At 38.3% G+C, this 15,000-nt stretch overlaps 1 protein-coding gene across 1 annotated transcript in view; it reads right to left on the minus strand.

Moving 5' to 3' along the window:
* Nucleotides 1-8,509: 8,509 nt before the first annotated feature.
* Nucleotides 8,510-15,000, minus strand: part of RBM7 (RNA binding motif protein 7) — a 10,581-nt gene continuing 4,090 nt past the window's right edge. The window contains exons 4-5 of the mRNA XM_059416694.1: nucleotides 13,461-13,551; nucleotides 8,510-10,032 (exon numbers count right to left, since the gene is read on the minus strand). Coding sequence (XP_059272677.1) covers nucleotides 9,679-10,032; nucleotides 13,461-13,551 — 445 coding nt within the window. The 3' untranslated portion in view covers nucleotides 8,510-9,678. The remainder of the gene's footprint in view (nucleotides 10,033-13,460; nucleotides 13,552-15,000) is intronic.

The following is a 15,000-nucleotide window of genomic DNA, read 5'->3' on the forward strand; positions in this document are numbered from 1 at the left end:
AAGATGGGATTGGGAGGGAGACAAACCATAAGTGACTCTTAATCTCACAAAACAAACTGAGGGTTGCTGGGGGAAGGGGGGTTGGGAGAAGGGGGGTTGGGGTTATGGACATTGGGGAGGGTATGTGCTTTGGTGAGTGCTGTGAAGTGTGTAAATCTGGTGATTCACAGACCTGTACCCCTGGGGATAAAAATACATGTTTATAAAAAAATAAAAAATTTCAAAAAAAAAATTTTTGTTAGCAACTAGGAAGTTATCTGGAGAAAAAAATTAAATTGGCTCCTGACTTCAAAATTTACACCAAAATAAAATCTAAATGGATTAAGCATTTAAGTGGGAACAATTAAAAATGAAATTGCTAGAAGAAAACAACAGGAATTGTTTTTAGCTGTGCTGTCTGCAGAATCTAGGTCCTGGAAGAATGGTCATAACCATAGCTCCTGTCCCACATTCTCTTAAAACTCCTCTCATTGATCATTGGACTCTGTGTCCCCTCTCCATGAACTGGGGTGGACCACTGTGACTTGTTTGACCAGAAGAATACAGCGGAAGTAACTTCCTGGGCTGATTAGAAAATGCCATGTACTCCCACCTCTGAGCTCTCAGCCAAGAGCCAGAATCTACTTGACAGTCACGTGAGTAATCCATCTTAACAAGGGACCAGCCAGCCAGCCACAAGCTGAGCCACTGAGTGAGGTGAAGCAGAGAAGAGAAATTCCTGTTGAGACCCAGCCAAATAACTGTTTTGTTTTTTGGTTTTTGTTTTTTTTAACACAGAGCTTTAGGGTGTGTTAGGGTTAGGGATTAGGGTTAGAGGTTAGGGGTTAGGAGAGGGAGAGAGAGAGAATCTCATGCACGCTGCCAACTCAGCATGGAGCCCAACATGGGGCTCTAGCTCATGACCCTGAGATCATGTCCTGAGCCAAAATCTAGAGTCATATGCTTACTAACCAACTGAACCACTCTGGTACCCCAAGGAGATAAAATGTTTAAATATTAATGTCAATCTGAAACTAAAATCCCAGTAATTGTGATAAAGCATTGAAGGGGGGCTGTGTGCTTGTGGGAGAGGAGCGGCAAGGAGAGTGACGACATGCTAAAGGGATTTTCTTGGTGGAGCAAGGGTGTCAGACATAATACCGCTGTGCTGGTTTCGCACTGCGTCAGCTTAGCTAAGGTGGAACTTTGGTCCCCAGACTTCCAGCCCGTCCCCTTCCCCACCTAGTTCCATTTACAGTTGGTGTTCTATAGTAAAGGTTTTGACTGGCCTTTGTTCCTGCTCCCTCTCTAAATCCTTGGAATTTCCCAGGTTAGAGGAATGTCTTTGAGATTCTTAGATATCCTAGATTGTTTCAGGATTGGAGCTGGCTGTGCTGGGAAGATCAGCCACGTGATTAGAGTTGAGGCTTTGAGCCACTTGATAGCTGTCCAAACTCCTGGGAGAGTTCAATCTCATGGCCAAGGTTCAATCAATCATATCTCTATAATGAAACCCCAGTAAAAACTCTGGACACAAAGCTTGGATAAGCTTCCTGCCTGGGAACACACACTGATGTGCCAGGTGGGTGAGGCATCCTGACTCCACAGGGAAGAAGACACAGAAGCCTTGCATTTGAGACCCTCCCAGACCTCACCCTGTGCGTCTCCTCTTTTGTCTCACTGGAGTTGTATTCTTTTGCTGTAATTAAATGTGGTCACAAATAGAGCTCTTAGCTGAGTTCTGTGAGTCATTCTAGTGAATTGTCAAACCTGAGGGAGTAGTGGGAACCCCTGAATTTGTAGCCAATTGGTCAGAGTGTGGGTGGCCTAGGAACCACTGACCTTGCAGCTGGTGTCTGAAGTGAGGGCAGCATCTACCGGAGTAAGCCCTGGAGTGTGACATTTGGCCCAACTCCCGGTAGTTAGTGTTCAGATCACAAGGCAATCTTGACCACAACAGAAATGCCCTTCAGATCTGGACCTCACGAGGGAAGCAGTGGTCACAGTTTTTTCATGGCAAATCAGCAGGGGTGCCAAGCACTGTGGTACCTCATGCATGTTGCTGAGCCCCGGGCTCTCCTGCTGGCGAGGGGCAGCAACCAGCCTGTGGCTCCTCCAGGTCCTGCCACATGTCCTCCAGTCCTGAGCCAATGATACATGCAGTTCTGTAGCCAGGAGTGCCGGTTACACCTGCAGGCATCGTCGGAGTCATCCAAGGCCGAGTGATGAGAGACAGATGCAAGCTCTCGGTTTGTTTTCTAGCAGTTTCCGGTTTGTCCCTGCTCCTGTTCTTGTTCAGCTTTTCTTCCCAGCTGTGGATCTGGCGAACTTATCATGACTTCAGGCCATACACCAGATGTAGGGCAGCAGATTTTTTCACCTGCAATCACAACTGCGTAAGGTTAAATCCCCATAATAAGTCCCTTATATGTTCTCACTCTCATTCTACCTTGACTGCTACAACTGTTTCAGTCTGTCTGATAAAAAACTATTAACTTTAGTATGATGGATGAGAATTTAAAGGAATACACTATAGGAACAGAAACAGTATGACGCTAGGGTTTTTGATCCTGACTGCATACCAGACTCTTTTAAAAAATACTGATACCATTGTCCTCCCCTGAGATTCTGGGGTAAAGTTTAGGCATTAAGCTGATTTTTGAAAAGTGATTCCAGTCTGCTTCCAGGGTGATTAAATGCTGCCCTAGAAGAAAGGAGAAAAACAAAACAAAACAAAGAAAAGGTGATCAACCCTAAAAGCCTACATGTGCAAGGAAGTAAAGCAGCAATAAATTAAAATATACCTTCCTATAAGAGGTATTCCTAAAATCAAGCAACATAATGGTTTTAAAAATAAACAAATAGACAAAGACAAATCAGGCCAATATTAACAATAACAAAAATAGTGTGTGAAACAGCAATATAAAACAGAATAGAGACCAAAGTTAGTAGTTGGGTCAAGGATATTTCCATTGATAACCCACCACAGGACACATGGAAGGAGCGTCATATGTTTTTTTGCGTCCAGCGGAGCTTTGGGATATACACTAACTGCAAGATGTATTTATTACTCAGAGAAAAGGATAAGTCAAAATCATCTCTTTCAGAACTAAGAGATCAAGAAGAGAAAAACATATAGAACTTAAAACACAATAGAACTTATCTACCATATTAGCACATTTAACTACCTGAATGCCACATAACTGATTTGTTGGATTAACTGACGTTCGCTATTCTTTCTGTAATAAATGTCTTTGTCCTTGAAACACTGCGGCTCGGTGCTGGTCAAACCCTCCTCTATGTTCACCAGCTCCTGGTCTCACCAGGTAAGTGGTTCCAAACCTGCTTATGCTAGTTCTCATTAATCCAAGTTTTTAACTTAAATATTATGTAAGCAAGTGAATAAGAATGTGAATGTGAAATATGAATGTGAATTTGAAAAATAATAATTTCTGGAAAACTAGTTGAATGCTCTGCAAATATTCAGTAAAGATAAGTCATTCTAAGAATTTGCTGTCAGATAAAATGTAAGCAAGATGACTATAAAAAAAAAAGATATGAATCCTAGAAAACTTGAATCCTTCACAAGTTTCTCTACATTTGCATTTCACTATAAAGAAACCCAAAATGGAAATTATAGGCAATGCAGTCTGGCAGTGATTTATACAAGAAAGGCCAACTAAACTCCAACTGGTGTAGCTAGATGTAAGGGAAAGGACTTGGCCCCACATCAAAAGATTGGCAAATGAATGGATACTTATGTGTATTAAATTAAAATGCACACATTTTCATTTTTTTAAAATGACTCCTCATTCTGACATTTTTGACTTACAAATCTTGCCCTGTAAGAGATAATTTTGTAAGGACATAATTTTGAAACAGAGAAAATAAATGTTTTTTAAATGTGGATGGAACCATTATAAAAATTGGGAAAAGAAACCTTTAGGCAAACACCCTGCAGGCATCACACAGTGCAGGATGGAACTAACAGGCAGGAGGGCCAGGCGAGGAGGATAGGTGTGGCTCCAGGTTCTCCCAGGCAGTCCCGGAGCAGGTGTGCAGGCCATGGGTCAGCACAGGTAGCTGACGGCCAGGAAACCTAGAGAAAGCCTGTGATCATCCAGCCAGTCATCTGGTTTGTATCTCTCCAAGTTTACATCACCTTGGCCACATTCTCTGTCCATAGGCTATAAAACTACAAGTCACAGTAGAAGAAAAAACAGTCACTTAGAAATAAAAAAAGATACAAAATAACTCAACTTAGAAAAATCAAACATAAAAATACAGACCCTTTAAAGGAAGGATGGTGAGTACATTACATGTCAAAACCCAGGAATCACCTTCAACCTCCAGTCAAGATGAGTAACAAGGACTGGATTTACCCTCCTGCCCGAAACAACTGATACACATAAAAAAAGCACAAAACAAGACAATGGACACCAGGCAGAAAGGGCAGGGATCCCGAGAAGCAGGAGACAAATGAGGTGAGCTTTACGATTGCCTCAGCTTGCTGCCTCGAGATTTCCAGGCTGCCGTGTGGTTGAGGCAGGGGAGGCAGAGTCTGGCAAACTCGTGGGTGAGGAGCTAAAACTGAGAATGTAGGGAAATCAAGCCAGCTAGAACATCCAGGACACAGGACTGAAGAAGGTTAAGTTGCCCAGGAGAAAACTCTCTGAGATCTGCAAGTTTCTTCCAGTATCCATGAGAGTAATGAGCGGCATATAGGTTTGAAGAAATGATCTAAGGTGGAGAAAAGAAGTGCTCCCAAGAATCAGAAGGATACCACTCAGCACTGACATAGGACCAGGAACAGTATCTGTTCCCACTAGTCAGACTGAAAGTCTTGGTAATTCATGAGGCACCTGTTACAGTATTCAAGACTTTTGCCTCAGTAATGGGGTGAGTTAATCCTAACTAGTTCTCAAATTCTGCCTAACAAATCTTTAATCATGTCCTGGATACAATGGTTTACAAGTAACCTATGTGTGTCCCAGAACAAAGCTCAAGAATATTTACAGATGTACAAACTATCAAGTATCCAATAAGGTAAAATTCGTACGGCCTAGCAATCAATCAAAATGACAAGGCGTGCAAAGAAGCAGGAAAGTACACCTAATAATGACAGTGAACCAACAGAGACCAACTGAGAACTGACGAAAATATTAGAATTAGCAGGCAAGAACATTAAAAATTACTGTAACTTTATTCCATTTGTTGAAAATTTAAATGAAGATAGTCGGGGTTTGGGGGGGGCGTCTGGGAGGCTCAGCGGGTTGAGCCTCTGTGTTCAGCTCAGGTTCTGATCTCAAGGTCCTGGAATCGAGTCCCACATAGGGCTCTCTGCTCAGAAGGGAGCCTGCTTCTCCCTCTCTGCCTACTTGTGATCTCTTTCTGTCAAATCAATAAAATCTTTAAAAAAAAAAATTTTAAGTAAAGATAGTGAAGATATAAAAAATAGTCCAAGTCATCTTTTAATTAACTCGGGGCAGGGTTGGGGGGTGAGAACCCTCTCACAAGCACAGTGAATCATGTTGTATACTTTAAATAGCTTACAGTTTTGTCAATTGTACCTCACTAGAGCTGAAGAAAAAATGAGGAGCAATCAGAAGTGATGTCAATCAAACTTGCAGAGAGAAAAACTACAATGTCTAAGATGAAGATTCTATCGGAAGTAATTGCTGACTAGACACTGCAGGGGGAAAAAAGACAAGGAAGCTTGAAGACCTAGTAATACAACTGTCCAAAATGAAACAGAGGAAAAATGATTTAAAAAATAAACAGTGTATCCATGAGCTATGGGATCACATCAAATGGTCTCATATAACTGTAGCTGGAGTTTCCCAAGAGGAAAGTGAGGACAAAACATTTTTTCTAATAATGGCCAAAATGTTTCCAATTTTGATGAAAACTATAAACCTGCAGATCCATGAAGCTCAATGAACTCCAAGCAAAAGGGACATGAAAAAAACAACTGTATTAAGACACATTTTTCATCCAATTGCTCAAAGCCAGTCAGGGAAAAATGACACATTATATACCTGACAGCATATTTCTTACAGGAAAAAATAAAAGCAGGACGACATTGGAGCCACATTTTGAAAGTACTGAAAGGAATAAAAAAAAAAAAGCCTGTCAAGTTAGAGTTCTGTACCCAACAAAAAGATATTTCAGAAACAAGGGTGAAAAATACTTCTTCGGACATGAAAGCTAAAAAAATTCATCACCAGCAAGCCCACACTTTAAGAGATATCCAGAACACTTCTTCAGGTAGAATAGCAGACAGATAAATGGATGCACACAGAGGAACAAAGAGCTCCAGAAATGATAAGTATTGGAATAAAATCTATGATTTTTATTTAAATATCTTTAAAAGAGAATGTTTCAAAAACAAAAACAGGGCACCTGCTTGGCTCCATCAGTTAAGTGTCTGCCTTTAGCTCAGGTCATGATCCCAGGGTCCTGGGATCAAGCCCCTGCTGGGCTCTCCCTCTGCCTGCCCCTCCCCCTGCTCTCTCTCTCTGTCAAATAAATAAATAAATCTTAAAAAAAAAAAAGAAAGAAAGAAAGAAAGAAAAAATGCAGTGAGGGGCTTTTATATATATATAAATGTAAACTATGTAAACTGTGTAACAGCACAGCCTCTAATAAGTCTGACCAGGTTGTAGGAGGGAAAGTAAAATAGATCAGGAACTAAAACTGGACTCTATCTGGAGGAAGAGTTTAACAAAAATTGTAAGAAATACCATGTACAACTATCAATTAATTTGGAAAGATAATGGTTGATTTTTTTTTTTTTTTTTTTTTTTTTTAGAAAGGTAGAAATTATTCAAATTGATTTCTGAGAAAGGAGGAAACAAACAGTTTCCCCCATGGTTAATAAAGGAAAATGGGGTGGGGGGGAAATCATTTACTTCTAAGACTGTTTTAGGAGTTCAAGTCTTAAATTAACACAATTACTATATTACTCAATTTTCTCACGAGGGCATAGAAAAAGATAAGCTTACCAACTCATTCCATAAAACTAGCAGAACTATAATTCCCAAACCAAACTAATAAACAATTTTTAAAAGAAAACCTGAGTACATATCTAAATCTTAACATTTTTGAAAGATAGAATTCTAGAGTATATTAAAGGCATAATATATTTATAACAGGACACAACGATGGTTCAGGATTAGGAAACTGATTAAAAAAACACTACTATGCTGAAGCCTCCCTTTTTTATTCAATTATTTGACATATGTTCATTTATTCATCAAAAATTTACCAAGTATTACTGTAGTGCCAGGCACTGGATACTAAGAATTCAGTGGTAAGATACGCTCTCTGCCTTCATGGAGTTACCTAAAGAGATACAGATAAAAAGAAAATTATAACACAGTATAAGGCTATGACAAGAGAAACACAGGGTACTATTGTAATACATAAACTGGCACACTGGATGCTGTTGGAATAATCCTATTGAGGATACCCCTTCTTGGATCATGGCAACTGGTGTGAGGAATATGGACCTACATGGCATGATTACAAAGTAGTATAAAAAATGTTGGTTGATTGGATGGAGAAGGGTTGAGTCAGATTCTTTGGAAGTCTTAGTACCTTAATATGCATTAGGTACAAAAGGGTCAAATAAGGGTCAAGTAAGTTTGGAAAATACTACGGTTAAGCCTAAGGATTTCTTTACTGCAGTACTTGTCAGAAGCTTTATGGTGTTGTCACTAAAGAAAGCCCCCAAAGTTATAATCCCCAACATTTACCAAAACACTTGATTACTTATTCTACAGAACATTGTAAGAACAGTTGCTCGTGAACATCTGGGGAGAAACTGCTCCCACAAAAACCACTCCTTTCTACTGCAGCTCCCAAACCCGCGTCAATCATCTAACATACTCAGTTTGTTGAGGCTATCTTGTTTGATCCTCTTACACAGGACATTTATTAGTTTGATTACCTCAACTGGCTGAGGTTGAAGTGACAAAGATTCACTGGAACCTCAAAAGGGGTGTGACCCAAGTCATTAAAACATAAAAGGATCATTCTGAAGCAGGATTACCTATGAATCAATATGAAAAGATCTGACCCACAGATAAACTACAATAAACTAGAATTAATCTTTGTGAATCTCTGTAAAAGCTACTGAATATTCATAAAGGTAAAATACCTGAGAATAAGCTCATTTGAAACAAATCCTTCTATTAAAATGCTAAAGCAAAGAGAAATTTTTGATCCTAACACTCTCTAGGTTGAGTAAATGGCTCCATTTACCTAAAACTCCATGCATTTTATTTACAAATAGGGAAGACCTGAGAGTATGTGAGCTCTCAAGGAGGGTAACAGTTCATAATGCTCTATAATCATGTCACTGAAGATCTGATTGTAAAACATTAAGATCTGTATGTACAAAAGGAGTATTTCAGGGTGCTCTAAGAACAGACGTTCTTAACATTAGGCAATCACTGAACTGAAGCATCCTGCTAATGTTGTATACAGTGTCTTCAAAGTTAGTGATGTCAAAAAAAATAAGGCACACTCCTTTTTATGTTTTCAATATATTAAAAAGCAACAGAGTACAAATGCTGTGGTTAATACTAAAAAGGATCAAAAATTTTCAAGGAATAACATTTTTATAAACAAGTTCTACAACAAAGGGGAAACAGCATCTTGATACACAACAGTTCTGCTAAACAAGATTTTTAAAATTTTTAAATCAGAAAATGTTTAAGACTAAATTCTTTCAAATGTGCAAACAAAAAAGCAAGCTGTACAATCTCCATAATAAAGCATATCCTTATAACATGTCCTGGGCACTTTGAAAATGTTAAAATTTTTAAAATTTGAGTGACAGAGGCAGCTCTTAAAGGCTTCAGGAACTTTTTTTCCCCCCAAAAAAAGCATACTTTCAGTAAAACATTTCACCATTTTTATCTGACTATGCATTTACATTTGTGTTCTTCCTGAAAAGGGGGAGTTATATTAACACTGTATTTTAATGTAAAAAAATACATTTAGAAATATTTAACTTCCTGAGTGACTTCAGTTATACATCAAACTTGATTTAATGAGCAAATTCTAAAATTTTAGAATGAGATAGCATGTATAAATTTACAATTTTATGTTTAATTAGAGTAAAACTCAAAGATCATGTCACAGAACTTACACTAAAAATTCTCTTACGAAGTCAAATGATTTATCCCCAAACTTTACCAATATGCTTTCTATGTAAAATGGTAGTAAAATGAATCACTGTAATTACATTTTCTCATTTAACAAAATACTGCTAGTCAATTCAGACTATCAGAACTTGAATGTTTTCTATTATACACACCAAAATCTGACTAACAAGAAACTTCTTGCAATACAAAGATTAACAGATAATTAAAATATTTGCTTTATATTACAACCAACCCATATAATACATCCCTTCCTCATTTATCTAAAATGATTAGGAATTGTGGCACTTTCTTTTGCAAAAAACCCTTTCCTCTTCATAAAACCCTGAGGTGAAAGGTTACTAAAATGCAATAAAATGGGAACCACAACTCTTATTTCTGTATTAGACTGTAGCTATAGGTTTTAAAAATTTTATAAAGAAACATGGCAACTTGTAAAGCTGCTCTGTACGGTTTAACAAAACATTTCCAGGTCAATTTAGCCAAAGGAACCTAGAATGACCCTATAACATCATCCTTTTAGTACTTGTTAATGTCGAGATGAACGCCATTTTCCATCTCGACTACTGTCTCTTCTGTTATCATAGTCATGGCTCCAGCCATCAGGATTCCTATCTTCATAGAAGTAGTCATCTCTGTTTCCTCGGTAATGATGGTCAGACCCATGATCAGTGTATCGTTGTTCACGGCTATGATGTCTATCCGGTATGTAAGGATGAGAATTCTGTCTGACTTTACGCTGTGATGATGGCGTATCTTGGCGCCACTGGGAGCTTGAAGACTGATTAAAACTCTGACTATGTGATGGGGAAAATCCTGATGGATCCAGATGTGGAGAACCAAATTTCCCACCATAGGACATCTGTCTCAGAACATTGTTCATCTAAGAGAAGAGAAAAAAAAATGTTAACTGCCAAGTATTTCTAAGTATCAAAGCAATATATATACTTGGCCACAGTGAACCAAACAGGTAATGATGGGAAAGCAAAATTATTCCTGCCCAGAAGGATCTTAGGTTAAACAGAACTTGAAGTAAAAAAACACATGATGGCTTTGTTTGCTCCAATGTATACCTGCATGATATCTGTATATAACTACTCCTTGCCCTCAAGAATACAACTTAGAAGAGGCCATACAAATGATTATAATGTGAATCACTTGTCTGGTGGACATATAAAGAGCCAAGAGCTCAGGATCATTAGGAAAGGCTTCATGAAGGTGGCATATTATCTAAGGATTAAAGTATGGATGGAGGGGCGCCTGGGTGGCTCAGTGGGTTAAAGCCTCTGCCTTCGGCTCAGGTCATGATCCCAGGGTCCTAGGATCGAGCCTCGCATCGGGCTCTCTGCTCAGCAGGGAGCCTGCTTCCTCCTCTCTCTGACTGCCTCTCTGCCTACTTATAATCTTGGTCTGTCAAATAAATAAATCAAATTAAAAAATAATAATAAAGTATGGATTGAGTATTTTAAGGGGGAAGTATACCAAGGAAGGGAAATTGCACGAAGAAAATTGAGTTTGTAGAATACCAAGAATTCTGACTGATTAGAGATCTCATATGCAGTGAATAATGGACAGTTAGGCTGGAAAGCTTTACTGGCCCCAGATGATGGCAGTGCCTCATAACTAGGCTAGGGAATTCAGACTTTATCTTGCAAACGAGGGAAAATCAAATTACCAGGAAGATAAGCAAAACAGGGTTATTAACATTCATTTAGAAACAGTGTGTGAGATGGGCTAGCAAGAAAATGGAGACAAGTACAAACTGACCAGACCAGTGGTCCCCAAATTCTGCCCATGATAAGTATTAGCCAGTGATTTTTTTTTTTTAAGCCTACACCACAATATGTGGTATGTACATAGAAGTTGACATCCCTTTATATTGGTTCCTCAAGTTTACTTTACTTATATTTATATTTTGCAGACCTGCAAAAGGTTGAGGGGTCACAAGCCAACACTGTGATTTGGGCAAAGAGAAAAGAAGAAATGAACTCAAGAAAAAGAAAAAAATAAAGGACTTCATGACAAAATGAAAAAAACTGAAAGACTGGAGACAAAGATAGAATCGTAAAACACACCAAAGATTTTAAGCCTAGTCGCACAGTCTCATTATTACAAAAAAAAATGGAAATCAACAGGAAACTGGTCAAAGACTCCAATCAATGTATTTAAGTACTGTTTTTAAGCATTAAGGACAATATATTGTAAGAAGCCTTTGAGCACAGCTTCCAAGAATATCAGGGAATACATCTCCATTCCCTGAAACACACACATACAACCCTCCATAACGGCTCAAGAAAAATACAAATGTGAAATGCATTGTTCTACTTATCTACAATCTGTTAAATATGTTCTTCAGCTCAGTGAAAATCAAAATGGGTGATCAACCTACAGAGATCACGCTAATCTAACTAAAACTTAGGAAATTACTCAAGAATCATTTGAACATTTTTTTTTTGTTAAAGATTTTACTTATTTATTTGACAGAGAGAGATCACAAGTAAGCAGAGAGGCAGGCCGGGGGGGGGGGGGGGGGGAGACAGGCTCTCCGCCGAGCAGAAAGCCTGATGCATGGCTCGATCACAGGACCCTGAGACCAGGATCCAAGCCGAAGGCAGAGGCTTTAACCCACTGAGCCACCCAGGCACCCCTAAACAATTCTTTAAACATTTATTTTAGAGAAAGAGAGCATGAGTGAGCAAACATGCATGTGTGAGTGAACACATTTGCCAGTAAGGACAGGGCAGGAGAGAGAGAATCTCATGCAGACTCCCCACTGAGTGCAGAGCCGAACATGGGGCTTGATCTCATGACCCGGAGATCCTGATCTGAGCTGAAATTAAAAGTCAGATGCTTAACCAAGTGAGCCACCCAGGCACCCCTCTCTGAACATTCTAAGTTTTGGGGGGTTTTAGAAGTTCAAGTTGAAGATGTCTGAGTTTTATTTCTGCGCAACCTCTAGAAACATTATTTAACTTCAGTTATAAGTCACATTTAGGCCAAAAATGCACGTCTCAAGAAGTACATTTTAGTTTATTTGTAGTGGAAAGTAAATGAGGCATAAATTTTATTTTTCAGCCATGAGAGAGATGAAAGTTCGTAGATGTTAATAGGCTGGTAAAAATCCAGACTGCATGTTGAAAGAATGAATGTTTCAGCAAGCATTCAATATATCAAATGTGACTATTTTTGAGAAGCTGAGTTTAAAACCCTTCAGGTCCACAAATTACTGGTAAAAGCAATTATGAACTTCTGCTTTTGTCTTTTTAAGACGAAAGACCTCTGACAATTTTTAAAACTTCATAAACTAAATTGTATTTGCAAGTGTACATCACAGTCTGTTGCACTAAACAGTTATCAAATCTATTTTATTTTTGAAATGTGGTATTTTATTCAGTAACTTAATCATGATTTTCTGGGTTTTCTACTTTAATTATTTTTATTGTGTTGCTCTTCCTCATTAAATTTTCTGGGTAGCACTTCAAAACATGGTTTCAAATTTTAGCAGGCTACAATTGTAATCTCATTCCTGCTACTTGCTAATTTATGACCTTCCTCACCCTTAATTTTCCTATGTATTACAACAGGATATATCTCAGTTACCCTAAAGAATATGTATTAATATGTAACACTTTTGGGTGATACTGCCTGACACATATTACATAATCAATACATTGTAACGATTTTTATTTTTCTAGGGGTTTCATTTGTGTGTGTGTGAGTATGAGAGTGTGTGTATGTGTAAGCTACTTAAAGGCTTAGTCTAGACATTTGAGTAACCCCAATTCTAGCACGAGTAGATGCTAATCAAGGTCTAGTTTGTTTTAAATTCAAGAATTTGATAATTTACTCCTCATGAAACTAACATTTTAGGTAATATCTTAGAAATTACTCTATTTGTAGAAAACTGCTTGGTATTTTTCATGGCTACTAAGAGAACAGTTTGTACCTGTAAGTAAAGAGTAAAACAAAGATATGTGCTAGTTTTGTGTCTGTGGGTGTGTGCTAGTTTTTTTTAAATAAAAGGAATTACTACTTCATTAAGAAAAAGAAGAGGAAAGGGAAAGGAAAGAAGGGACGCCTGCATGGCTCAGTTGGTTAAGCGTCTGCTTTCAGCTCAGGTCATGATCTCCAGGTCCTGGGATCAAGCACCACATTGGGCTCCCAACTCAGCAGGGAGTCTGTGCTTCTCCTTCTCCCTCTGCCCTTCCCCCTGCTTATATTCTCTCTATCTCTCTCAAATGAATAAATGAAATATTTTTTTTAAAAAAAGTAGAGAAGAAAAGAAAAGAGAAAAGAAGAAAATCAACCTACCACTGCTTGTCTCTGAAAATTTTCTGGAGAAGAGAAAGATCTCTGAATTATCTGTACTGATGGACTCATGCTATCCACACTCCTTTCATATCTGTGAAGAGTAAAAAACCAACATATAATCATCCATTTAACAAATACTTACGATATACCAATCATGAGCAAGACCGTGTCAAAGGTAGGAATGAACAAGAAAGACCACATATCTATTTGCTCTCATGGATAAGAGGAAGGATTCAGATAGTAAAACAACTTCACCTTGTAACAGTGATATAATAATTGATGTTCTGTTTTAGCTCGGCTGGTCAGGGATTGTCTTTCTAAAAAGGAGGCACATTTGAAGTAAAAATGGAGCAACAAGATTACTTGGAAGCTAAACATTGCAGCTGAGGGAAGAATTATCACGGGGGGAGCAAGCTATATGTGGTCCAAATCCCATTTCTTTAACACTCCTGTGTCTATTTTATCTATGTAGTGTTACAAGGACCTGCAACCTCCCCACCCCCACCCCAAATGGACAACACAACACACATTTGTCTTCCTGTAGACTTTACGCCTTCACTAGGCAGCCTATTACAGTGGCTGGGCCTGCAAAGTCTGAAACATTAACTATATGGCCCTTCACAGGAAAAAAAAAAAAAAAACCATCAATCCCAGGGCTAGTGCAGAGGCCTAGGTTGAAAACTGAGATAAAAAGGATTTGTTCTACTAGATATGACAGATGAGGGGGAAAAGAAAAATAAAGGATAAAATCTAGATTTGGGCCTTGAGCAATTACATATTTACTGTGATAGGGAGGAAGAACAGGTCTGGGGGGAGCAAGGAATGAAGAGTTCTTTAATAAAAACTAGATATTAGTTTTAAGAAATTATACCTTATTCCTCAATTCCTAAAAAAGTAGCTTGCTTTACAGAAAGCCACTTTATCAAATGCTTTAAATTTTACAATACTTAGAATCAAATCACTAACTGATTTGTCTCATAGTTTAGATCTTTTCATTTTGGGTTTTCTTAAATCAGGTTAGACCTGTATATATTAAAGGGGTAAAAAGTATAAATTTCCTTACAAAAATGATAGGCACTCTAACCTTAAACTAAAAACAACTTATTTACTTATATATATTTTTCCAAAGAAATTCTCAGTGAGGTAAACTTTTTTCTTCCACCTGAGATATCTTTGAAGAGTCTACAAAAGTGGTTGGATGTTACCCTGAAAAGAAAAGAAAAGAAAAAAAATTCCCCCCCAAAAAAGGGGGTTGGAAATGCTTCAAGTTCTAAATGTGCTGAGAAGAATTTAAACACAATTTCAGTTGGCAAGAAAGGATGCTAAGAGGATACCCTTCTTACACTATTCTTTCTTGCAATTTTACTTGCCAGTTATCTTCTCATACCAAAGCCACTTCACTGCAGCTCTTGGCACCACCCTTATCCAAACCTACAACCTCACCCTAATAACTTCCTTGCTTTCTTGCTACTAATACCAATACTCTGCTACCAATAGCTTCTCAACTGGTCTATTTTCAGCCTTGTCCCCTCCAATCCAT

Source organism: Mustela nigripes, chromosome 1, assembly GCF_022355385.1.
Source record: "Mustela nigripes isolate SB6536 chromosome 1, MUSNIG.SB6536, whole genome shotgun sequence".
Classification (NCBI taxonomy): domain Eukaryota; kingdom Metazoa; phylum Chordata; class Mammalia; order Carnivora; family Mustelidae; genus Mustela; species Mustela nigripes.